We start from the raw sequence: 27,322 nt of genomic DNA, 5'->3' as shown, positions 1-27,322 counted from the left end.
CATTCCCACTGACGAGCTGTAAGGCGAGAAGGTGTTCGTGTTGCAAGCCTCTTACACACAGGAATGAATAATAAAGCAACAAACACGCCTGTCACCTTACCACACCCCATACATCCAGACCTACACAACAGGTTCTTTGCTTTTGTCCCTCTCTGCTGCTCCACCACCACCTCTGATCCTGTCCTCCTCCTCCACTACCTGGCAGACCACATCAAAAGACAGCTGCTGAAACATTAAACATTGTGTACTTCCAAACACACAAAAACGAACAAAGGTCTTAGGCAATATAACGAAGAAAGACACACACCATACAAAGCATAATTCACCTGAAAAGCACCATGCAGCAGCTGCAGTGTCCGCAGAGAGTGGGCGTCTCTCAGGTACAATACATAATAGGAAATTGATAAGTAAGCCGAGGCTGGACTTTGACTCCTAACTTACGGTCTCTGACGCGGCTGGACACTTCCGCGTACTCTCACCTGAATACCCCCCTCGCAGCTCGGGGAAAACTGGCGGAAAACTCTGGTAAAAATCTTGCTGCTTTGGTGTTTTGCAGCCAGCAAACAGAATAAGACTCAACGTGTAAAAACGTTACACCTCCCAGGCACCCACAAACCAGACCATTCATGTGATAAACTGTTGTGTTAGCCAGTTAACGCCACATTAGCTGGATTATTTGTATTTTTAGCTGTGTTTATATGAACTAGACTCTACGGCATGCGTTGCTTTTCTTAAACTTTCCCCCCCGAAGTCTCACTCTGGATAAGTTATTCATCAAGCTAACGAGCAGTGCTAGCTAAATTAGCTTGGTGGCTAGCCCGCTGACAACGCTGCGTTTACAACAACCAAGTTCCCAAAATTAAACGGTCACGCCTCTTTTCCACCTACAACAAATCCCAACCAGCTGTACTAAACACAAAACAGCAAAAGACAGACCATTACCGACTGCGGAGACTGTTAGGCTTGTTTTCAAAAGTCCATAAGTATTCGCGAGGTGGATTCAGGCCTAACCCAGCCGACTGCTGCTGCTGCTGCTGACACGATCCGCAGCTCGACCCGCAGCAGCAGAAGAAGAAGAAGTGAGTTGAGATGAGACAACAAAAACACCCCTGCGTGGTCTCACAGACGAATACCTCACAGCCGAACGAGTAAACTGTCCACAGTGGGGCGAGAGCACTCACAATGAAGACGGAGAAAACACCCACCTCTGCGATTTCCAATCCTCTGTGCCTTGGCTTGTTGTTCACTTGTCTCTGCTCTTCCTCTACGCTCGGGGGGAGGAGGAGGAGGAGGAGGAGGGGGTGAGGCGCAGAGAGGCAACATACTGGGAGAGAGAGGCGAGGGGGGGTAAAATGAGGGTGTGCATACAGGCAATCTGATTTTTTTCATAAGTTATTTTGATATGATTAAATCACCAGTGAATAAAAATAGATTAAATCGTTAAATCTGATTAGCCTCCTCCACTGCAAAGGAAAAACTGTTATCGTTTCAGGGTTTATAGTTATTAAAATTTAATTAATTAAACCTACTCTCAATCATTTCCATTCACCATTATCTCTTCTTCTCATTTTCCAGCCCTTAATCAGAACATTTCACATTAAATTTGTTTCGGACGTGGAAATATTCTCTGACATTAAGGAGTTCAGATATTGCCCTCATGTGGTCACGGAAGTGCTATTACAGAGGAGAGAGGTAGCAAATTCATCATCTGTACTCAGGTGTAAACTGCAGAAGTACAAACACTTAAGGACTGTACCATTGAAAATTTGAGATACTTTGAGGTACTGTATTTGTATTTCCATTTTATGCTATACGCAAGGGATAATGTACAGTAAGCAGGTCATTATTGGGAAACAAATAATTATTGTTTTTGATCACAAAGCCTGATGTTTCTCTATAATTCTGAGGTGTCTTATTTAAGTGTATAAACTACGTTGCCGGAGTCTGTTTAAGAAAAAAGACAGATCTGCGTTATATGTCTGTATATATGTAGGACCATTTCTGTCAATATGGGAAAAAAAACAAGTTTCTGTAAGTCATTATAATGTGAATGTTTTCCAACTAGTAAGTTACTATCTCAAAATAATGATTCAAAATAATAAATACTACACATTTTTTAATGTGCTAAATAATTGTTGAAATATACTAAATCATTATTTTAAAATACTAAATCAAAATACTAAATATGTTCAGATAAATCAGTCTTTTGAGATAGTGCTTCTGAGATAAACTGTTATCAAGATAAGTTATCCTGCCCATTCAAATTAATACAAAAAACATGAATTTCGTGCATCATTTATTATGACTTTTTTAATTTAACTGATGTTCTCTCTGCACCCTCCAACTGTAACTGACTTCCAGTCTCCTTGCTAATGATCATCAGTCATAATAATCACATAAATTATTAAAATTATAGATGAGGCACAATTACAATAGGCAGCCAAACTATTATAGGCAATACAATATATAAATGCTTGTCTTATTATCTATGTTTGTATGCATTTTAAATGGATCAATCATGGATTATGTTTTAATCATTGTGTGTAATGAGTATAATATATGTTATATTATTGGACTCTAGTTATTAATGCACTACAATGTGTTCATCACTTAAATGTTGCAGCTGATCCTAAATACTTTATAGAGTATATTGCTGGGCAGTTTATAATTCATTTGTAGTTTGTTCATTTCAATAAATCTACAAAGTAGAATAGGAGTATAAAGTAGCAGAAACTAAAAATGAAATAAAAAATGAAAAGAGCTGCCTCCAAAATAGCTGCGATTGGAGAAGGGCCAAAACACGAAAACCGCCCGCGTTCTTCCTTGTTCTCTACATCTTGACCCTTATTTCCCTCAGCTGTCTGTAAACTACAGGTTATACTGTATGTAGAGATGCACGATATGGACTTTTTTCAGCTGATGTGATAATTACCTGCTTCACATTTTTTAAAGTTCATATAACCTGCAGTTTTGCAGTTTCTCTGATCCCAACCCAATCTGACTGAACAACTCTGACTCTTCAAATGTTCGGTTATCAAATCAGACATTATTAGAGCCAATATTTATCAGCTAATATGTGCCAATACAGATATAGACTGATATGCTGTCATAGGCCAATATCAGTCAGTAATTTATCAGTATTGATATTTGTTCTTCTTTTGAAAACACAAAAATGTGAAATTATTAGTTATCTTATCAATATCAGCCATAAAAAGCAGGTAATTATCAGTTATTGGTATCAGATGAAAAATATCCACATTGTGCATCCCTAATATTATTTATCTGCTGAACTGAAAATTCTGCTCCCTGACAGCTCAACTTGTCTCACAGTGGCTGCAGCCTTCATCAGTGTCCAGACCGAGCTGCCTGTCACACGTGTCTCATGGTTTCCACAGGATGTTTACAGCAGCTGTCAAATTTCTGTCAAGTGTGGCCATAAAGTAGCCTTGTCATAAACATTTTTACTGAGTTAATTAGCTTATTGACACTAATGTTACAACAATGCTTCTGATATGAACAAATAAGGAGGATAAACAGGATCAATAACCAGCAAAACCAGGTAAGCTGAACAAAATTAACAGGACATGTCAGCAAACCATAAAGTTTTTGTGATTCAGCTCCTTTTAGCTAAACATTTATTTGAATAACAAACTTAGTTGGACGATTTCATTCAGAGACCTGATGACTATACTGACAGTCAACTATTGATAAGTAACATTTTATATAATATATTAATATGATATGAAAGACAAAAACAGATCCAACTCTGAAATGACATTTTATCATTGATTCAACAAGGATTCACAAAACCATGTTAAATGTACATTGATTACATCTGTTCTTTTGACCAGCAACCAAAGCCATTTTGCCCCCTGAATGCGTGCACACCCTGTAATGTTTGTAAACAAGGAACCTGTCTATGTCTAAGTTAATTTGAATAGTTAAATTTTAGCTTCCCTTTCAATTCTTAACCACCATTGATTTCATGTTTGGTTCTAACTCTGTGCTATTTGTCCTAAAGAGAAAGTTCCCGCAAAAATGAAAATTCAGTCATTATCTCCTTGGCGTCGTGCGATATATATCTATATCTATATAGATATGTGAGTCAGGTAAGTAGGCAAACAAAACACTGAGAGACAGCAACTGAGACATTTCAGAACTTATTGTGAAAATGAAATACAGCCACTGTAAGTTGTGTGACTTGATTAATGTACAACATGCAAGGTGCTTTCTTAAAGAGATAAGAAATAAAAAATTGACAGGTAATCATCATATAATGTTGATTTTATACACATTGCTATTATGTTATATTCATAGTATATCATCTTTGATAATTGTGACTAATGTTAGATACAACAAGAATAACTAAAAAGGAAAGTATGAAATACTTTATTGAAACATTAAATCAGATGTTACTCAGTGAAATAAATCATTTGCTGGAGCACCTGCCCCTTTGCCCCTTGATGCCCAAAGTGCCCTTTTGTCAAAGTGTTTTTTTGTTCGTTTTTTGTAAGTGTGTGTGTGTGTGTGTGTGTGCGTGCGTGTGTGTGTGTGTGTGTGTGTGTGTGTGTGAAAGTCTGTCTGTGTGGCCCAAAATAATAAATAAAACAAAATAACAATAATTCAGATCTACCCTCGGTTGGTCACATGATCCACGTAGACGTGCCCTCACTGCCCTGACGTGCCCAGATGTGCCCTGTAGCTAAGCGCTGCTAAGCAACGGATCGCAGTTGACCCGTGTCCAGTACGGTTCGGCACGCATGTGATCCGCGGACCACATGTCAGCATCATAGTTTTACTGTCACTGTTACTTTTGTATAAGTTATAAAACCTGAAATCTCAATGCAGAGTTGCAGTGAACAGACAGGACAGATGCTGCTGTGTGCAGCGCATCTCTGTGAAGAGCGACGTCACGTCGCCTTGAGTGAAATCCAGACCATAACTTTTTTCACTGATGTAACTCTGCTATCACCAAAGAAACAGATCATAAAACTGTGATGTTCATTGAAACTGTGGTGATATCAGCTGTCTTAACTTGTACACAGCTCCTCTCTGCTCACCGGTGCAGCTCTGTCTCGCCCCGCCTGTGACACAGTGTGTCTGCTGATTGATTGATTGATCATGACTTCTAACCAATCAGATGTGCTGCTGTAGGCGGGACATTGAGCCAGACTACAGAGCGTAGTTGTGTATCAGACTGTACAGTGTATAATGATCTAATATATGTATAGTGTATACATAGTACAGCACTGTAGAAGTTTGAAGTTTTTAATATTATTATTATCATTACTATTATTATTATTATTACATTACATAACTATGATGATAATTACAGACAGACAAAGATCAAAGACAAGTGCATTTTTAAAATAATTTAACCCTAATCCCACCACTTTGTTTTTCTTTTTGCTGATCTGAAAAATGATCCGATCCGTTACTCAAAACCGTGATACGATCCGTGAGCATCCTGTGTGTGTGTGTGTGTGTGTGTCTGACTCTGCACACACCTCTCATAAGTTATAGCCGCTAGTTAACCACACACAGTGCTGAGGGGGAAAAGTATGTCAGGCATCTTTTTGTTTCTATATGTTTCTTTTGTCATGGGCAAAGTGCATTAGAGAGATGTATCATTTTACTGTCAAGTGAGTTGCAGTGTTTTTCCTATGTTTCTAGAGGCAATGAGGCATAGACTGTTATTTCACTAAAAGATGCAATGTACATGCATAGTCACATAATTTTGGACTGTTACAGTATAAATACAACAACAATAACAATAATATTTAGAAGAATTTGAATAGTGATTTTCTCAACCTCTCATTTAAACATATCAGTACTTGTTCATAACATTTGTATATATACACACAAATTCAATATAATATGCATAAATATAAAATATATAACTTTTATAACTGCTGTCTTGTGCAAAGTGGATAGTCAAACTGAATGAAAGCACAAATACATTTAAATACATGATTTCTATATCATTTAATTATTTTTTACTTTATTATTAGCACTACGAATAATAAAGAGCAGATTATTAATCAGCACCATGGAGCAAATTCGTGGCCCCCTTTTAACTTTGAGCACCTGCCCCTCCAAAGGTTTCTGCACGGCCCTGTTGCTAACACTATATTGTCAAGATTTTGACATTTCATCAAACAGCCTTGCCATTACGGCACGGCAAAGGTCAGTGCTTCACCAGAACACGGGAAGTTGCATTAACATACTTCATACATACAAGTTTACTTGTTTGAATCTGCCTGAAACTTCACATGTTCAATAGTAGTCTAGGCCCGAACTTAAGATGAGTTTGGTCATTGGGAGTCTCTTGGCTAAACCCAACAGGAAGTCAGCCATTTTGTGGTCAATTTTGGCGTTGTACATGCGTCATATTTTGAGGAACTTCTCCCGAAATCTGATTGATTTCAAAATCAGAATGTGCCATCTAGACTACTTCGTGATCAAAAGTTATTAAAAGATTTGGTCAGCATTGATCAGTGTGGCTGTGGCAGGGCATCAAGTTTTAATGACTCACCATGAAACACAAAACTGTTATAACATTTGTACAAATAATGCAATCTGCACCAAACTGTGCAATATTCTGTAATAGTCATAGTGGCACCTACTGGCAACAGGATATGACGTGTGTGTATGTGTGTGTGTGTGTGTGTGTGTGTGTGTGTGTGTGTGTGTGTGTGTGTGTGTGTAGTTTGAAGAAAACATGATGAAACTTGTTGTGTGTTTCTCACTTAAAGTTGTATTTGTTTGTCACTGTGACTGAGAAGTTGTTGGTTCAACTTAACATCTTAAGCTTATTGAACATCTTTTCACAAGTACAATATCAAGTTTATTTGACTAGAAAACTTTATTTTGAATAATTACAAAATTACTTCAACTACAGTCTGCGGTCATGAGTACATTTTAGTGCTGTATGCAAAAACTGCATATTCCTCAGTAACCTCAGGTGATACCACACTTGATTGTGTACAGAAAATGTAAAGATAATTATCAACAGGCTGACGATATTTTCTTTTGGGTTTATTATTTAATGTATTTACATTGCATAGTGTATGACGTGTATGAAATCACTTGAACCTGATGTTGTCATAACTATTTCCACTTAACTTCACAGAGACTGCTGAAATATCCTGTCAGCTTCTTGGGCTGTCTTGCACAGGCTAAGAAAAAAAATAAAAGGTCTAACAGAGAAGTACAAACTGTGGCACAGCAGACGAGGAAGTGTAATACTGGTCAGAGCAACAAAACCAAACTGGGTATTTGGGGATAAACCATCTAAATTCTCCTCTTGCTTTAGAGATGTCTAATGCCATTTATGACAATGATCCTGATGAAGAAAAGCAAATGGAAGACATGACCTTTAACAAAACTGGAGAGAATGATGAGGCTGAGGTGAGGGAAGTGGATATTTATGAGACCTCAGACATGTACAGGGGTCTCAGAGCTGAAACGCAGAGCCCAGTGCATCAACAGCCAGGTGAGTAACTCAAACATACAATTTTTTTTTGTTTCCTTTGTTGTTTGAATGACTTTTTATAATTTTCGCCTGTGATATTTTCCATGCAGGCAGTACTTCTGTCAGGACTTCTGTCAGGACTGTGACTGTCTGCCTGGTGCTGCTCTGCGTTCTCCTCCTGGCAGCTGTCATAGGCACTGCACTCTACTGTAAGAAATTTACTTTAAGTTTCTCTTTAACGGACAGCTCACTCCCGAATAAAAAATATACCATTATCCTCTACCTATTGTGCTATTTATTCATCTAGTTTGGTTTGGTGCAAGTTTCTAAGAATCTCTTACTGATAGAAAGCCATAAGGGCTAAATTCTCTCATGTGTGCACTGCCACGAGCAGGAGTCATCCAAGAGTCTGTAACGTTTAATATGAAAAAGTTTAAGTTTACTTGCACAAGTGGGGGAAAAAAATCCTTTAATGCCTAATACTTGTTAAGTCATACCTAGAACTACCCTGATTGTGCAAGTCAATCAACTGGTTGACTTGAGTCATCTGAGAAAAAAAAAATGAAATGTTGCTAAATGTGGAGCCAGGAGAACAATTTCTTGGCACGCATGTCAAAGGGTTATGAAAGCAAGATTTGCACTGCCTCATCCACTCACCAACTTCAGTTCAGCAATTGCTTTTAGATTTGTACTCCGCAGTTAAATGAACACTGGATCAGAAGAGTCTCACAGATTAAATTTACTATATACAGACAGGATCACAAACTGTAGACCCAAAGAGAAAACACTGTGGTTGATTTCTGTGAGTGTAGAGAGTTTGTGTGTGTCTCACAGAGAGTTTCTATGTGTGTTTGAAATGGAAATTTGACACTTATTTGACACTTCTTAAATTGTCTTTACTTGCAGATGAGTTTTGTTTTTAGATATCCTGTGCATATAAATGTACAATATGTAAGTTCTGGTGCTAGGGGTCTCTTTCACATGAAAACAATAACAAAAGATGTAGTTTAATGACACTGTGAAGTAATGTGGGATGATGGGAGTTGGTTTCTTCACTTTTTAACAACCACCACAGATGAAAATCTGGCCTGACTTAGGCAGAAATCATGTTCATGCACCAAACAGTGTTAACGTTTTATTCATATTATGTTTCATCACATTCACAGACTTCCTTCCTCATTCATGTCATATATTATAGCTTTAAATAAACACTGGGTCAACTGTATGGATTTACTGCCCCATGCAGGTAAAATCAAACCATCCAACCAAACCCACAACAAAAGCTGCACAGAAGAGAGAAAACAGACTTGGACTGACCTCAGTGAGTATAGACTTTGGCTCATATGCATCTGAGAATTTCTGTGTGTTTGAAATGGACATTTTTACTCATTTAAGTGTCATCACTTGCAGATATGTTCTGTAAGGATGGATGCAGATATTTCAACAACAGTTTTTACTCCTTTTCTTCAAATGGAGCAAAGAACTGGATCGACAGCAGACAGGACTGCAAAGACAAAGGGGCAGATCTGGTCACTGTGAACAGCAGAGAAGAGCAGGTACAAGAAACACGTTCAAGATTTTGTTCCCTCAGAGTGTTTAGTTTGGTCACAAGAACACACATTTTCATAGTTTTGTTGATTTTGGGTACTGTTGCAGGCGTTCATCAGTCAGTTTGTCTCAAAGGACAAATTCTGGATTGGTCTGAATGACATAGACGAAAACGGAACATGGAAATGGGTAGATGGTTCAGTTCTGAAAGACACAGGGTAAGACATTTTTTCATCTCCAGTACTATTTGATAGCCAGTTAGTGGATTAATAGTACATTATGGATTCTGCAAAAAAAAAAAAAAAAAAAAAAAAAGACTTGGAATTTGATTGTCCATGTTTGAACAGGTTTTGGGCAGACCATCAGCCCACTTGGATATATGAAGAAACGGAGGAGAACTGTGTTGAGTTCATTGTGGGGAGAAACTGGAATGATGCTGACTGTGCCACAACAAATGTTTGGATCTGTGAAAAAGTGACTTAGATTAAATTAGATTATATTATATCACTAGACGGACATAAGTAATAATTCTTGGGAAACTACAAGCTGACTAATTTGGAGAGAATACACTTGGAAAATTCAAGAGTTCTACGAATAGCAGTGCCACAACTGAATGAATGGAAGGACACAACTAATGAAATTTATAAAACACAGAAAATAAATCACTGTATTAGGAATTTAAATACATTTTTTGATGTGGGATGGAAGAGGATACAGACTATAAAAACTGTATTTGAAAATGCCCTGAGCCAAATACCCATTCTGTTTTACTCAAAATTCATTTCATTTTATTTTCATTTGTATGTTTTTTTAAGTTGCATATATAATGAATTGTTTTTTCTTTCTTTCGCTTGATTCTCCTTTTTGTTTTTCAATCACTCCCGTGAATGTTATTATTATTATTATTATTGCTCTTTTTTTTATTTTAATTATTATTTGTTAGGGTGCTGGGATTAACTGTGAAGTTGTTTGATGCCTCTGTTTCTATACCTATGTGAAGTAACTACTGTAAGGGACTACAAATGGGTAAATAAAGAGCCCCAATTTTTTTTTTTTTTATCAAATTTATTTATCTAGAAAAGTTAATTGGGTTTGAATCATTATAAAATTACTTCAGACTGTCCTTTCAAATTCAGTCAACTTAAGATTTTAAGACAGTCCAGACACTTGCTTTTTAAGTTGAAACAAATAGTTTTTAACGTAACTATAAATTATAATTTGTTAATGTAGCTGCAATGTAACATCATGCTTGCATCCTCATTTGTAAATCATGTGGTAGCAACTGTGGCAGGTGTGTGTCTGTGTGTGCATGCATGTGTGTGTGTGTGTGTGTGCATGCATGTGTGTGTGTGTGTGTGTGTGTGTGTGTGTGTGTGTGTGCATGTGTGTGTGTGTGTGTGTGTAATATTCCACTCACTGCTGAGGACATGGGCAGAAAGTAGTTAGAGTTTAATTTGGTAGTCAGCTGAGGAGGAGCAAAGACAGAGGGTGTGGTGAAGAATGAGAGTGAAAAGTCCTGGTTATGGAGGGTGATATTATCATATAAATAAAATGTACAATACAACAGCAATGCAATAAATATGAACTTTTTGAAGCTTATAATGTTGGTGCTCACCGAGACTGTGTCAGAAGTGTTGATTCAGTTAGACCAGTACATGGCAAGAGAGACTGATTAAGACAAAGACCCTCTCTGTTTATGTGCTTTTTTATGTCAAGAACAAAATCTGCTGAACTAATTTAAATTGGAGGTGAATACCACAACAGTACACGTTTGTTAATATTAATATAATTAATGTACTATTCATATTATATCAATCTTAAAAGAAAGCTAACAATGTATCCCTTCACTTCAGCCTTATAGCGATGACTCTGCTTTGCATTTTGCTTTGCATTTACACACAGCTGTACTTATTTCAAAATGTTATATTTTCCTTGACTTTATGTATTCTGTATACTCTATTTTCAACTTTAATTTCATTTGTTTTATTTTATTTTATTTCTTTATTTATTTTTGCTTGTTTTACTCAAATGTTTTTATTGATTTTTCAACCAGTATAACAGACAATAAATAGTAATAAATCCAGGATGCCACAGTGTACTGGTCTCTGATATCACAGACAGGGCGTATTAGTAATAACCAGAACAGGAACAAACTTTCACTTCTGTGAACTCAATCCCAACACCACATACCCACCCTTATTACCCCCAACTAGCAATAAGAACATTCAGGCAAGACAGCCAAAATGGCAAACATTAGAGCAAAACAAAATACAAACAACTAAATCAACAGAAATAAATAAATATTAATATAAGTAAAAAAATTAAATAAATAATTAAAAAAGGGTTGGGGCTAGTTGCCATCTGGATGGACGATAGCCTTCTTCAAATATTCAATAAAGGGCCTCCAGGTGTTGTCAAAGAATTTACTTGAGCTTGTAAGTGAGTCTGCAAGTGAAAATCTAATCTTTTCAAGTTTGATGTGATTTAGAGTGTCCCTGAGCCAGCTGTTGTGTGAGTGGGGGAGAGCATGTTTCCACTTAAATACAGTGAGGCGTCTAGCTAACAGAGTTGTAAATCCCAGAACGTGCCAGTTGTGGATGGTAAATTAGGTGCAGTAAGTGGTGGGATTTCAAATAGAGCTGTGAGAGGTTCAGGGTTAAGGTTCAAGCCAAACGCTGTGCAAAGTGTGTTAAATATTTCACACCAGAAATCTGTTAAATTTTAAACAGGACCAAAACATGGGAGTATGGTTGTCAGGTGACTGTTTGCACCTGTTGAGACTTTCACTAGTATCTGGGTAAATTTTTGTCAAGCGGGTATTTGTGTAATGTGCCCTGAAGAGAACTTTGCACTGCAATGAGCCATGGCTGGAACACACAGAAGAAGAGTGTACCAGGTCAAAAATAAGACCCCACTGGTTGTCAGGTATTGACACACCAAACTCCTGCTCCTAGATCTGCTTCAGATGGGTTGTCAGATTGGGGTTAAGGGTGCCAATGGAGTTATAAATAACCGAGGTGAGGCACTTCTGGGCAGGATCCAAAGTGAGAAGAGAGCGAATCAGGGACCTGGGAGGGTGATTTGGGAAATGGGGATATTTAGATTTAATGAAATGCCTGATTTGAAGGACACAAAAAAAGTGGCATTTAGGGAGATCAAATCTACACTGTAACAAAATGCTGTAAGAAAACAGTCAAATTCTGACAGTAACATACTGTTTTCCATTAAATTAATAACGTTACATTCTGAGAGTGATCCAGAAATCACGTTAAAGAGGCCACACAAATACAGAACACTACTGTATTTCTGTAGGTGGCGGGCAGAACAGTCGAAGCCAACAAACTTTTTTTTTGAGGATTATCTATTTGAATGCTGCACTTTACAAGAAAATCGAGGATCATCCATCTGAATCCTGAATCACACGCTAAGTTGAAGTATATTTTATCTGTCTGGTGAAATTTGCGTGTACTATCCTGAACTATTACTATAACTATAATAGAATTTCAGAAATCGCAATATGAAATGTTGCAATTAGATAACTGCAAACTAACTAACTAACTAACTAATTCATGTGCAGGAGCGCATAAGGGTGACAGAGAGCGACGTGTTGGAGCCAACAGTGGTATTCAGGCACAGAGTGGGCAGTAAGTACGACGGAGCCGAAAACGGTCGCAACTTTTCAAAACTTGACGCAAGCAGCACTCGCTCCTGTCAATACGGCAAAGGCAACAAACAGAAAATACAGTTTATCTAAAAGCTAATGAGCGAACAGTATCAACATCCTCCACAGCAGCAGCTGCACCTAACACACATAAATCGTGTAAATTAATCCCTACTAAATGTACCGCAAGTTGTTGACGACTTCACCGACATCCTCAGGTGATTAATTAACGCTAGCTCATTGGATAAGAGGTTATTAAAGATAATCGGGCTTTTTACCAGGATAACTGACTTGGTTAGCTTAGCAAGTTTACTGGCGCTACTGTTAACGAACACTCAGTCCGTGACTGTCCGCGCCACAACTCTTGGTTAACTCACTGAACCAGAGTCTCCCGAATTATGGTAACACTTTGACGGTTACAGTAACTTAAGAGTTACACATGGCTGTCCACTCACAGTAATATTACAAGTATTAAGGTTAGTAGCGCTAACAATAGCTATCTGTGACACCCGACAACTACATGATAAAACAACTTTATGTGACAGGCACTATTTCTAAAGAAAAAAGCGGGCATTACCAAAAAGCTAGCGAAAATGGTTGCTGTCTGCTGACTGAAGATGATAAAACGACTTTCTGAGATAGATAGATAGATAGATAGATAGATAGATAGATAGATAGATAGATAGATAGATAGATAACTTGCATAATGTGGCCAAATATTTAAGAAGAAAAAAGCAGGCTATTAGTTATTTAATATTAGTGATAACGGTAGCGTTAACGATGCTGTGGTTGCCATATAACAGTAACATGGCACTCAAACAAAATGATAAAAAAAATACCAATGGATGGAAATATAACATTTATGACTATTTAAGAGCTAGGCTGAAAACATGAAGTAGTTAATTAACTAACTTTGACGTTGAGTTGTCTCCTGATTCACTTGCTGGGGGCAGCTTTCCATCTGTTAGCAGCAACGTACACAAAGAAAATGAAGTTAAGTTGGCTATGTAGAAGTTATGTTGGCTGCGTCCAATGTCACCCCGTGGCATGATTGGTCTCCTTCCAATTTGACATTGGACGTCGAGTATCATGATTGGGTGATGAATTTTTTATTTTGGGGGGGAACTAGCCCTTTAAAGACAACTATTGACTCCATTTTTAAAAGCTACTGATTCAGACACTGACAGTGGTGATTTAGTACACTGGTTCCCAACCTGTGGGTCCTGAACCCCACTATGGGCTGCCAAAGAGTCACAGAGGGTAACAAGGTCTTCTTGATTTTAAAGGGAAAACTTGCCGTTGTCTTGAGAAGACAAATCAATTAATTTATCTTTAAAATTTAAAGTGCACTCTTAAGATATAAACTTAAAAAATATCTAAAAGGATAAAGACGGGGTGCAGACCTGAACATAAACTATATTCACAGAGCCTTCACACTCTGATAAACAGCCTCATCCTGCATCAGAACAGTAGAAAATAAAGAAGAAAAAAAGAAAAAACTAAATTTGTAAGAAGAAAATATACTAAAAATACTTAATAGGCCTATTAACCTAAGTTTTTAAGGCCTAAAAACAAAACAAAAACATTATTGAATTGGAGAAAACGTTCCTACGATGTCAGGGAAAAAAACATCTCTGATGCAATATTCACTGGAAAATATATGCTCAAATTTCAATAAAATCTCTCATTTTAAACTTCCTGCAGTGACTGTGTTCTTTATTTTGGTTAATTGTAAAGTTAAACAGTTGTTATATCTACTTAGTGTTATGTATTGAATATAATATGAAACACGCTTAAATATGTCAATTAGTCAGGAGCTGACAGTTTACTCAAAGACAGATGAAGGGAAAAAGGTCAGGGAACACTGATTTAATATAGCAAGTACACTTTAAAAAGTCCTTAAAAAATAAATATATTTTATATGGATTTGTGACAAGATGGCTGCCGGTCCTTAAAAGGAATTAGAACTCTGACTGTGACATCACGTCAGGGTCAGTGACATCACTACGGAACCTTTTGCAAATAGAATTCCAAGAACTCTGGGCCTCATTCCCAAACCAACCTTTGATGAGGTAAGACCTGATTTTCTTTGCTCGTGTGTTTTGGTTTTATTGAACTGTATTCTGCTCACAAAGGAGTAAATGTATTTTCTTTGCATCATTATGTGAAGTAAATACATTTTTATGAGTTGCTTTCCAAATAACATTGCAGCAAAATGTACATTTTTTTGTCTGTAATCACAGAAATGTAACTGCAGTTTTTGTCTCACACAACACAACTTAAACTAGTAATCTTGTTTTATTTGCTATTTCATGTTGAGTGAAATGAATTGAAGAAAATTTAAGTAAATATTACTCCAAAATTTGAATTTTAAATCCCTGTTTGCAGTTTTTCAATGATTTTCATGTTTGATTAATTAAAAATTACTAATGCTGTTTGTATTAGTGTTTCTTCCAGTGTCTGGCTCCACTTAGCTCACAGAATAGTCTGAAACTTGACAGACTAATATTATCAACATATTTTAAAAATGTAGTCAACTGTGACTGTTTTACATAATATGCTTTTATTTTTATTTTATTTATATTTTATTTTTTTTATTATTTTTAATGACAAAATATTGTAGAATGCATTCATGCATGCAATTCTGTTATTGCCAGTATTTTAAAAACAGTCTGTGCATGATTAATAGGTCTATACGTATAGTAAAATCTGGCTTATCTCACATAAAAAGTGTTTTCTACCGATTTGTTTTGTTATTTCCTTTTCAATAATATAAATGAAGAAATTTGCTTTGACCATAGCCACCATCTATAATATCTCTGAAACAGATTAATTCACCTCAATAAAACTCTTTCAGAGCTGCCTCAAAGCTGTGCTGTTAATTCTTGGGACTGTGTCTTATTAGGATTTGCATTTAAATAAATTTGAAAAGTGTACTTTTGTGAACTTCCTTGGGAAAAAATTGTATTATGTTTTTTAAAATCATGTTATCATTAGGGTATTATAACCTGAACATAAGAATCATTTGTAATATGTACAGAGTTTGTGGGTTCTCTTCCGTGGAGGCTGCCATGTTGTACCGCCATGTTTCTGCTGTAGCCCAGAACAGACAAAACAAACACTGGCCTCAGATACTACCTGTCTCGTTTTTTACTTGTTTCACAGTCACTGTAGGTTGGAAGAGGAAAGTGAAGCAGGATGTTTGCAAATTGTTTATCAGTGAAATAATCAGTGTGTGTGTTTGTGTTTGCAGTTCTTCAAAGTCGGTTCGTGAGAGTACTAAGAGCATGAGTTCTGGATTCCATTCCATTGAGAGACCTCGGTCTCCAGGAGACCTCGGCCCTCTTACGATCATGGAGGAGCCTGGAGGAAGGGGTGGCAGACCTTTGTGTCCTGGAGGCCTCGTCCTTCTTACCACCATGAAGGCGCACGAGCAAAGGGGTGGCAGACCTTTGTTTCGTGGAGGCTCAAACTGTTATACCACCCTGGGAGCGCACTGGCAAGGGGGTGGCAGACCTTTGCCAGAGGATGACATCTGCGCAACTCCCACCGTGAAGGCACACTGGCAAAGGGGTGGCAGACCTTTGCCGTGTGATGTCATCAGCCCATCTACCACTGTGAGGGCACCAAGGCAAGGGGGTGGCAGACCTTTGCCTTGGGACGATGACACCAGCCCATCTACCACCATGAGAGCACCATGGCAAAGGGGTGGTAGACCTTTGCCATGGGATGGCAACCCGTCTACCACCGCACGGGCACCAGGGCAAAGGGGTGAGAGCCCTTTGCCTCCAGGGGACACCAGCCCGTCCACCACCGCACGGGCACCTGGGCAAAGGGGTGAGAGCCCTTTGCCTCCGGAGTACACCAGCCCGTCTACCACCGCACGGGCACCCGGGCAAAGGGGGGGGGGGCCCTTTGCCTCCGGAGTACACCAGCCCGTCTACCACCGCACGGGCACCAAGGCAAAGGGGTGAGAGCCCTTTGCCTCCAGAGGACACCATCCCGTCCACCACCGCACGGGCACCCGGGCAAAGGGGTGAGAGCCCTTTGTCCTGGGACAACACCAGCCCATCTACCACCAGCCCAACTAACCAGAAAACACACTGCTTCTAAAAGAAATTGCTTCCAAAATGTTTCAGTGTGTCTGTACCCAGCACAGACCTGTGGGTTTTTAACCTGTGCCAGAGAGAACCCTGCAGCCTTTCTAAAAGTGTTCAGTTACTTCAACAAAGAAAAAGTTTTTAAAAATGTTAACAAAGGTGCTCTTTAAATGCAAAAGTTCAAAAAAGAAGAAAGGTCCAAGTCACTCTTTTGGCAAAAAGTTAAAAAGCGTTCATTCAGAGGGCTGTTTCACTGTGAAATTCTAAAACCCTTGAAAATGTTTGTACAGGTTAAAATGGAGGTGGGTCACATCCCACTTATAGTGACACAAACAGCTTTCTTCAGGGTGTCAAAGTTGTTTGTGCTGCTTCTGCTATCTTTCCTCTTCTTTGTTTATTTACTGCTGGCTGTCTGATATTGAAGTCTTTTGCTGTTGGCAGGCTGCTTGATTTTGAGTTGGGATGTCTTTTATTTGAATTTACATTCTTGATGTGTGCTTAATAGACCTGCTACAAAACAAGAGAATCAAATTTGCTGTGGTTTGAGGTGCAGGTGTGCAACTGAACATCAGACTTAACATTTCATACATTTTTAATTTCAGCTGACACAACTAACCAGGAGCAGGACATTGAGCAATGGAGCTGGACGGTCGTGAGGAGACTGTAAACACAGTCAGGAGGAGAGCAGGGATCTGGCACAGAGGTAGGCCTAAATTTTACCACTCCCACTAACTATTTACACGCCCGGTAGACTTTCTTTAAAAAAAAAGGAGAGCACCCAGAATAAAGGGATTAAATGGAGGGTTAACAGAGGAAGTATGACATACAAGGTACAGGAAAAAAATTAAGGCTAAAGCCAGCTACTGATCTGGCCAATGATAAGCAAGTGCAACCCGTTGGATCAGTGTCGGATGCTCCATCGTCTCAGTGCTGGCCTCCTTCAGGGAAGCCCCTCTGGAGGCCAGCAACGAAGGCGAAGACCCTCTGTAGGCCAGCGATGAAGGCGAAGACCCTCTGGAGGCCAGTGACAAAAGCGAAGAGCGAAGACCCTCTGGAGGCCGGCAATGAAAGCAAAGACCCTCTGTAGGCTGGCGATGAAGGCGAAGACCCTCTGGAGACGGGTGACGAGCAGGAGACCGGCAGCGAAGGCGAGACCCCTCAGGTGGACAGGCAGGAGGCCGGGGGCAAAGGCGAAGACGAAGGTGGGACCCCTCTGGCGGCTGGCGGCACTGGTGAAGATGAAGGCGGGACGATGGAGCATCTGAGAGGAGAAACAGTGATGCCATGACCTGGGTGACTGTGAATCTTCACAGACATGAGAGCAGGGAAACGATGCCTGCTCTCATGAATACAAGAGAAGAAGGCAACCATTAGCCTCGGGAGCTAAGGACCAGCCAAGCCAGTAGCTGATTCAACAGGTGCCTAATCCTGGCTTGTTTGTGACCATCCTCAGAAGACAGTGACCGGCCAAGCCAGTCGTGATCAGTCAAGCCAGTAGCTGATCCAGTGGGTTGCTAGGTTTAATGCATTTTGTCTAATTAATTGCTGGCTTCTAATTTCCCACCGCCAGCCTCTCCAGCACCAGGTCAGTCGCTGGCTTTGGCAAAGATATATCCTGTACCAACTCCTCAGTTACCTTGTGCTCTCACTCACAAAGTGTAGTCTGGTAAGGCATAGACTACCAAAAAAAAAATGCCCGGGCTTGGGAGTGGTTGCAAGGCACTAGAGATGCCTTGACCATATGAAGGCCTTCTACCTCAAAGCCTTCCAAGATCAAAGGCAAAGGCCATAAAGGGCGTTTTGGTCGGACAAATCCTCCTACCACCGACCAACTATGAAGAAAGGCCTACCTCTGTGCCAGAACAAAGAACAAAGCAGCTCTCACCTCAGCAACCACAGAAACTGCAATCCATCCAGCGTCCTACTACATGCTCTCCTACTGTTAAAAGTCAAGATAAAGTCCTGCCTCTCCTTCCTCATCGCCTCTGCAGCTGCAGTCATACTGCTGCAGCTCTTCTGGAGACTCCACTATCCCTTCTTCCTGTAAGTATGTCAGAACCGAAATGTTCTGTCGTCTGCCTAATTTTGAGAAATAATCTTTTTGGTTTGAGAAAATCTTTAAGGATTGGTCTGTATGTTTAACTTTATCTTTCTTCTTTGTCTATTTCAATTTCAAAGGTACCTCTTTGAATTCCTCCCTCACCATATCGTTTGCCTCTAATAAGACACAAGCTGCAGCTCCTCAGGAAACGTCACTGCTTACCTTGATGAACACACATCAAGGCCTCCTCTCATACTGGTGTCCAGCAACAGGCACCAATGAGACCCTGGCCTCCTCCTCCTCTTGTAAGTATCTTAAAATAACTCTCCAATGAAATGTTTCTGTTTTCTGTTTGATTTTCTGCATCATTTTGAGATATTAAGGTTTTGGTTTGAGAAAAAAAAAAAAGGATTGGACTGTATGTTTCATTTTATCTTTTGTCCACTCTAATTCTTAAGGTACTTAATTGAATGCCATCCTCACCATACCCATCGCCTCTGAAAAGACAAAGCTATGCCTCCTCTGTAAACGTCTCCTCTGACCTTGATGAATACACATCAAGGCCTCCTCTGATACTGGTGTCCAGCGATAGGCACCATTGAGCCTCTGGCTTCCTCCTCCTCTTGTAAGTGTCTTAATGCCTCTCTTATGAAATGTTAACAATTTTGCATCATTTTGAGAAATTATGGTTTTGGTTTGAGAAACATCTTAATGATTTGGCTGGCTTTCCTCATCATACCCATTTTCTCTGCACAGACACAAGCTACAGCTCCTCCACAAACACCTCAGCTGACCTTCTCTCACACTGGTATCCATCAACAAGCTCCTGTGAGCCTCTGGCCTCCTCCTGCTGCTGTAAGTATCTCCAAGTCTCTCATGTTAAATGTTAAAATTTTCTTCATCATTTTGATAAATTAAGATTTTGGGCTGTATGTCTCACTTTATCTTTTGTCCACTCTAATTTTTAAGGCACCTCCTTGAATCCCTCCCTCACCAAACCCGCTGCCTCAGCAAAGACAGCAGCTACAGCTCCTCAAAACATCTGACAGCTCCTCATCATCTGACACTGGTGTCCAGTGAGCCTTCAGCCTCATCTTCCTATGTAAGTATCTAAACATCTCTCCTGTGAAATGTGAAGATTTTTTGCATTGTTCTGAGAAATTCTGGTTTAAGAGAAACCTTAAGGACTGGACTGTATCTCTCACTTTATCTTTCTTCTTTGTATTCTACCATTTTTTAAGGTACCACCTTGAACGCCTCTCTCACTGTGCTCACATACTACAACACAGCAGCTTGTTGCCACAACTGGCAACTATGAGCTTCTGCCCTCCTCCTCTTCCTGTAAGTATTAAACGCCTCTCCTGTGAAATGTTAAATTTTCTGCATCGTTTTGAGAAATAATGTTTTTGGTTCAAGAAAAACTATAAGGATTGTGCTGTATGTCTCCACAGTTGATGCCACAACAGGCACCAATCATCATCATCATCACCATCAACACCTTGCCAAATCTTTGTGCTCCACTCCACTATTCTTCTCGTAAGTATGCCAAAGCCTTACCTGTGAAATGTTAATATTTTCTGCATCATTTTGAGAAATTATGGTTTTGATTTGAGAAGTGGCCTGTATGTCTCACTTTCTCTTCTTTTGTCCACTGTCTTTTTATTAAGGTGCCTCTGCTCAGCTCTCTGAGATCTGCCTCTTTTCTCTCCAAGCAGAACACGGAGAGAACCAATGTTATTTTAATATGGACCTTTAAACCTCTAGAATAATAATATTCTATGTAATATTCTAATATATTAGATTCTTAAGTTTAATCCTACATTCATTAAGAAGCAAAGATATGTGTCTGATATAATTTAATTAATGATGTTGTGCCCCCACCACTGAAACCATGTGTGTCATTCTACAGGAACAATGCACAGCCTGTTCACAGATACAGAAGTGTTTGCTCCTGTACTCCCAGACTGAGGAGCAGCTTCTTCCTCTCTGCCATGCAACATCCAACTACAACAAAACCTCGCTATACAACCCTGTGTTGTATAATTGTAAATAAATCTGCCTTGCCTTTTGTACCTCTTGTGTTGAATTTATTTGTCTGAAAAATGGGTTATGGGACTGAACTGAACTGAAAATCTTTACTCAAATAGAAGTACTGTTGCATTGCTAAAATATTACTTAATTACAAGAAGAAGTAGAAAAATACTCAAGTAAAAGTACTTGTTGCAAAAACTACTCAGAGTATTAGTTACTTTTAATTGTTGATGACATGTCACCTCTCCAGACTAGGGTTGCAAATGTTGTGTTATCCTACAATTGATTAATCATTAATAATTTATAAGTCTTAAAACATGTTTATTTCCTGATACTGGCTGTGCCCAGTCTCTGCAGTCCCAAACTGTCCACACTGTCCCAGGGACACTGGGATTTGTTGAGGTCAAACTGTCAGATGAGATGGTGACGGTGCTGGATGGGGGCCGGGAGAAAAGAGAAATTACATATATGGTGTGATACAAAATGAGACATTCTATGAGAGGCATAACAATACAAATTATTCAAACACATTTTAAAAAAATCAGTACAAAGTCATTTACCATATTATATAAACTTTCATGTATCACAATGGATAAGATAATAAAAAAACATAAGATAAGAAAATTCCTCTTCAAGGGATAATAAAGTGAGGTGAAATGAAACCAGACACTATGAGATTCACAGAATTGGGAAGAGATTCACAACAGCAGATCCTAGTTTTTCTTTAAGTATTGTAAATAACATTAGAAAATGGTTACCACATTCATAAGCCAATATATGGAATTGTACCTGAGGTTTCTGGAGAGGCTGAGGTCAGGTTTGAGTGCAGCACTTGACAAACTGGGGAATGATAAAATATCACAAATTAAACAACCACTGATATGTGCAGACCAAAGCTAAATATATGTACTTAAAAAGTGAAACTTAATCATTGTGTAAGCTTCTGATTTTGATTTGATTTAATTTTTCAGAGAAGAGCAGTTTTAAGTGCCATTTGAAGGCTTAGTTTGGGTCCAAAGTGACTTGTAGAAGAAGAGGCTGCAGCATTAGATGGAGAAACTGCAGCAGAGCCCACAGCTGCTGAAGGAGCTGGACCAGCAGCTCAGACTGTGTGCTCCTGAGGTGTCTGAAAAAATAACAAACAAACCCACATCCATGAATCCAAGGCAATCATATATATTACATATTACAATATAATACATATATTATGGTCAGCTTCTTAAATATGAGTATTTTCTGATTTTTTTTTACTCCTCTCTGACAGTAAACTTAATATCTTTGAGTTGTGGACAAAACAAAACAAGAGGATGTCATCTTGGACTTTTGGAAACACTGATCAATATTTTTCACCATCATTCCCCATGATGTGGTGCTGCTTGGGTTGGGATGCCATCTGAGGCAATAGGAGGTGCTCCTCCAAAGACATTAAGCATTACATAACAAAATAAAACTACATAAAATTACCACAAATGAGTCATTTCTATCATCAAAATCTAATCTACAAATTGCTTATCAGGAAGCACCTTATTATGAATGTATTATAATGAAGTAGAGTAGTGCTGCAGAGATGCCCTGGCCTAAAAATCCTCGTACAGACCTCCAAAAATGTCACATCATCATGACTGAAACTTTTTTTTGTGTGTGAAAATGAAAATTGTCTTGCAAAAAAGATCAACACTGATAATGTGTCATATCACAACGTCAAGATAATTGCAATATGATTCATGTTTTCGATGTATCCTACAGCCCTTCCTATTATAATCGTTGTTTTTCTCAACATAATACTGCATTGTAGGGTAAAAGCCTGTAAGTCATATAGATGGTGTCACAGTTCTGCAGGCCCAGTTTCCCTTGACCTGTCCCCTCTTCTCCCAGTTTCCCTCCTCTCACTCTGCCTCAGTAATTTTCCACTCTACCTGCCAGCTACTCCCCTCATCAGCCCGACTCTACCCACCTGAGAGCTCAGCTGCAGCTCATCCTCAATCAGCCCAGTATAAAGCCTCCCCAGCACTCTCACTCCTTGCCTGACTGTTCTTCAGTATTTCCCTCCAAGACTCTCCAGCCCTTGTTCCCGGTTTGTTTTCTCTATTGCCTACCCTGCTTGTCTCTGACTCTCCTGCCTTGCTTGATTTCCGGATATTCACCACAGCCTTCGATCCCTGATCTTGTCTCAGCACTCCTGTTTTTCTGTTTCATCAAAAGCTTGACAGCCTTGAACTGAAGCTTGACTTAAAATTAAATTACACAGCAAATCACAATATTAGTCAGAAAAATTGCAAATAGATATTTTCTCCAAATTGCCCAGCCCTAATCCTGACTTGCATCATGTTTTATGTTCTTTCAGGTTACTGTTTTCTTCTGTACAGCCAGAGAGATATGCGAGATTTATCCACCATCTATAGGTGAGTATTCTACTTATTCGACACAAGCAATTTTCTGAACTTTTGAAACTGTTGCAGCCATTCTAATATTTTTTCTCTAGCCTTTGGTCATCATATCCAAACTACTAATGACTGTCTATCAAAAATCGTGTATGCAAATATGTTATGAAACCACCAATAGTCATCCCTACAATAGCATCACAAGATTGATATTGAGGTGAAGGTGAAGCCATGAAGGGTGCTGTTGTCTTGCAGCCTCAGGCGTGATCATGTGACCTGTTGATGTTCAACTTTTTTGTATAATATATTAACGTGTAAGCTGACAATATGGCAACTGCACAGACAAATAATGGTTAGTGAATATGCATAGCAAAGCTAACGGGATCTTGTATCTCGGGCATTAGTCAGAATATCTTGGTCGACTTAAATTCTACCTGCTCTTCAACTCATTAATTGGTTGGTGAGGGAAAAAACTGTGCATTCATTAACTGCACCATTTTCTATTTTTGTCTATTTCTTAGGAGAGATCATGTGGGAAGCTGACCTGCATTCATCTTCTCTTGCCCTCTTCCTGACCTCCCTGCAGTGTTTCCTCTTCTGTGTGTGTTTCACCTGTCCCATCCTCCCTCTGCAGTACTTCACATTCATCCTGCAGGTTGTCAACAGCTCCTTAACCCACTCAGGCCACTACTCCTTCATCAGCTTTGCGTACATTCGCATATCCTTCTTAATTCCACCACACCTAAGAACGAACAGTAAAGTCATTCAATGATATCTTTTTGTATCCCTTGTTCTTCCACTCCTCTCCCTCTTAAATATTTTCTCATCTGTCTCCCTCTCCTTTCTAGCTTTCTTATGTCTCATTTTGGGACGATATCAGGGTTGGTGATGTCACTAACAGCTCTGGCACTACTTCTCCAATTTCCAGTCCAACACCTCATCCAGCACCGGTTGCACGGTGATCCACTCTATGTAAGTGGCCAGATTTTGTGATGAGCCTGGGCCTGGGTCCATACCTTCAAATCTGTCCAGTCCTCTGAGTTGACTGATTCTCTGGTCTGGCATTGTGACATGTAACAGCGGTTTCACAACTGGAAAAATAAATGAAAAATGAAGGGGGATTAATGATCAGCCAATCAGCACCACAGGGTAGGATTAAGGCCAATCTCAAGCTGTGCACTGGAACCAAGGAGGAGTAATAACAACAATAGCTACTGCTATAGATGCTGTGATCAACGCTGAGGCTAAGTTGACTGAGACTAAGAGTGTGTAGCTCAGGTTGTAGTATAATAGTTACTGAAAGACTGTGTCGTGTTTGTTGCCACAGAAAATAAATAAAAAGTCCCTGTTTATGTAATGTGTGTATGCAGCAGCAGAGCCAGTGTTACGAGCTAACTTCATGGCAGTCCACGACCAAAAGAAGAGGTGGTCAGTCATCAGATTGTGTTTGTTACTATAGCAGGGGCTTCCAGCTCCACAGCTCTCAAACACATCCGAGAGACTTCTGGTTGCAGGCTATTTTAACTGCCTTTAGCCTGACTTTTTAAAGAGTACATAAACACGTTGCAGTAACATTACAGGGAGTTCTTTTTTCTTTTGTGTGGCAACAAAAATAACACCCAGCTCGTCCCCACACTTCAGCTCATCCTCTCTCAAAAGAAAGAGTCATAGACTCTAGCAGCAAAGGGAGGAACAAAGCCTCTCTGCTCCCACTCAATCTGCCTCTTTGAGTCTGAGCAAACTCAACAGCAGAGAACTGAAGCTGTTATATCACTTCAGACTCCTTTGCCAAAAATAGGAAGAGCACAAGTTTATGTCACAGAACACAGGAGTTGCTGGTCTACCATTGCAAGTGACCTTACTTTTGAACCAAACTAAAGAATTAAAACATAAAAGGCACACAATAACACAAACTAACTAATTAAGGCAGAAAGCCCAGTGAAATGGCTCAAATTTGGGTATAAAAAGGTGAATTCAGTTTGAAATTCCTGATTTCTCTCAAACGCTGAGAGCTCACTGAAAATGAAAGAGTCCTCATTAAAGCACTTCATGATGCTGGATGGTCTCTGAGACAAACAGGGAAAGACATAAAGTGTTCTCACAGTGTGGTCAAGTGTGCTTTGGAGTCAATTGCCGAGACTGGTACTTACAAAATGTGCCGAGCAAAGAGGCAGGAAACGAAAGTTAACTGAAGCAGATGTCAGACACCTCAAGATTTTAAGTACTAGAGACAGACGGAAGACCACTGCTGATCTTCAGTCAGAGATAAATGCTTTTAGATCAGAGTCTGAGAAAGTTTCCAGAGTGACCATAAGCAGACGACTGACAGAACAAGGTTTAAAGGGAAGACTAGCTGCTAAGAAGCCATTATTGAGGCTTGCAAACATCCAGAAACGCCTCAGATTTGCCAGGGAGCACAAACACTGGACTGTTGATGACTGGAAGAAGGTACTCTGGACAGACGAGTCCAAGTTTGAACTTTTCGGTCAGCATCATCGTGTTTATGTCTGCAGAAAAGCTGAAGAACATTTTGATGCCAGATGCATTGCACCCACAGTGACACACAGTGGAGATTCCATTATGGTATGGGGATCCATTTGTGGAAACGGCATGGGCAAATTAGTGAAAATCAATGATATCATGAACAAGACTGTCTACCACAACATCTTAGGGCATCATGGAATCCCTTCTGGACTGAATCTGATTGGTCGTGGGTTCATATACCAACAAAACAATGACCCCAAGCATACTTCAAAGCTGTGCAGAGACTATTTGACCAAGAAAAAGGAATCTGGAGTACTGGAACTGATGGACTGGCCAAGTCAAAGTCCGCTGTGGGAACAGCTAGAAACTATTTGAAACTGCTGAAAAGTACACAATTCCAATGTAAACAATGCCAGCAAGAATAATGATAATGATAATGATCATATTTAGAGTAAAATATAAATAAATTGGGGTATGCTTTTGGGTTGAGCAACCTCATGCTTGACAAGTCATCTCAGTAAGTCTCTCCAGTGCAGCACTCAGGGCTCATGAAACTCAGATCAAATTGTCAAACTAGGCAGTGTTGATCAAATATGGATCAATATACTGTCACTACATTGCCTATTTCTCACATTAGTATACAACCTGTAATACAAGCAACATCATGACCAGGTAGGCTGCCATTATTTCCCGCTGGAAGACCCAACTCCTCGGAAGTCTCTCACCAGCTCCATGCTCACATCAGTACCATGCAGTGTTGCCAGATGTTTGATAATTATATATGCAAAATTATTTTAACAACTGTACAATACATGATCAATAATTCCAAAACAAGCGTGAATGTGCAATAATCTTACCATTTCATGAAATCCACAACAAAACCTTGTTTGATTTTAGAGCAACCAGTCATATCAGCACTGCACTGATCAAGCAGCTGGTAAAGCAGTGCCACAATGTGCAGATCTGGGCTTCTATTTTCACAACAACTGAAGGAGTGTTTATATCATGGGCTGTGGTTAACTCTGTGTGAAACAGTACAGAGTTACTGTCCTCTTCAGACAACTGAGCCTGATGTAGTGCAATTGACCAAGTTTTGTCATTCAGTCCCGGCCCCTTCCCCTTTGTTTCAGTACATACTATAGCTTTTGTTCAAATACTGTAATTTTAAAGTCTCAGTACAATATTGCTGTATTTCCATGTGGCAACACTGCATGACAACCCCCATAAACTAGTGGGTGACGTCATGGTTGGTTCACACTTTAAAACAGAATGTGTGACTATGACACTGAAGGTCATGTACACAACACCACTCTTGAATGCTGAGCTTTCAGAAAATTTCCCACATATACCACAAGACATGTTCATGTGGACTCCTCTTGAGAACACAGTAAGCACAAACCCATTTAATGTCCCTTTTCTGGATCTATATTGGTAACACCTGCGTTTACTATTTCACGGGAACATGTCTGCTCTTAAAAGGGTATTACTGGTTCATTTTTGTTCATGTGTTTACATTTTATTCACAGTTTGTGCCTTTAAATGAGACTGACCTACAACAACTTCTCATCAGATTACCATGTTAACTGTAAAGCATGGACCTGC

At 39.4% G+C, this 27,322-nt stretch overlaps 2 protein-coding genes and 1 long non-coding RNA gene across 3 annotated transcripts in view; 2 read left to right on the top strand and 1 right to left on the bottom strand.

Moving 5' to 3' along the window:
• Positions 1-1,280, bottom strand: part of ctnnd1 (catenin (cadherin-associated protein), delta 1) — a 41,866-nt gene extending 40,586 nt beyond the window's left edge. Inside the window, exon 1 of the mRNA XM_084715833.1 lies at positions 1,206-1,280. The gene's annotated coding sequence lies outside the window, so the exon portion shown is untranslated. The remainder of the gene's footprint in view (positions 1-1,205) is intronic.
• Positions 1,281-6,857: 5,577 nt separating this feature from the next.
• LOC146330309 (CD209 antigen-like protein D) lies at positions 6,858-9,305 on the top strand. Its single transcript, XM_084713651.1, has 5 exons — positions 6,858-7,495; positions 7,585-7,683; positions 8,721-8,795; positions 8,885-9,030; positions 9,131-9,305. Exons 1-5 carry the CDS (start codon positions 7,318-7,320, stop codon positions 9,242-9,244), a joined length of 612 nt encoding a protein of 203 aa, XP_084569777.1. The 5' UTR covers positions 6,858-7,317; the 3' UTR covers positions 9,245-9,305.
• A 9,983-nt stretch (positions 9,306-19,288) lies between these two features.
• LOC146330308 (uncharacterized) lies at positions 19,289-20,362 on the top strand. Its single transcript, XR_014769281.1, has 4 exons — positions 19,289-19,449; positions 19,581-19,679; positions 19,794-19,926; positions 20,276-20,362. It is a non-coding gene; the product is annotated as an uncharacterized LOC146330308 (long non-coding RNA).
• The last annotated feature ends 6,960 nt before the right edge of the window (positions 20,363-27,322 follow it).

The sequence above is a fragment of the Lutjanus erythropterus genome, chromosome 3, assembly GCF_056507025.1.
Source record: "Lutjanus erythropterus isolate fLutEry1 chromosome 3, fLutEry1.hap2, whole genome shotgun sequence".
Taxonomy (NCBI): Eukaryota; Metazoa; Chordata; class Actinopteri; order Lutjaniformes; family Lutjanidae; genus Lutjanus; species Lutjanus erythropterus.
The sequence above is the reverse complement of the archived record's forward strand: the minus strand, read 5'-3'. Positions and strand labels throughout refer to the sequence as shown.

Coding starts and splice junctions, on each gene's coding strand:
- LOC146330309 (XM_084713651.1), top strand. CDS start 7,318: ATGTCTAATGCCATTTATGACAATGATCCTGATGAAGAAAAGCAAATG. Junction 8,796..8,884: donor ACAGACTTGGACTGACCTCA/GTGAGTATAGAC, acceptor CATCACTTGCAG/ATATGTTCTGTAAGGATGGA. Junction 9,031..9,130: donor TGAACAGCAGAGAAGAGCAG/GTACAAGAAACA, acceptor GTACTGTTGCAG/GCGTTCATCAGTCAGTTTGT.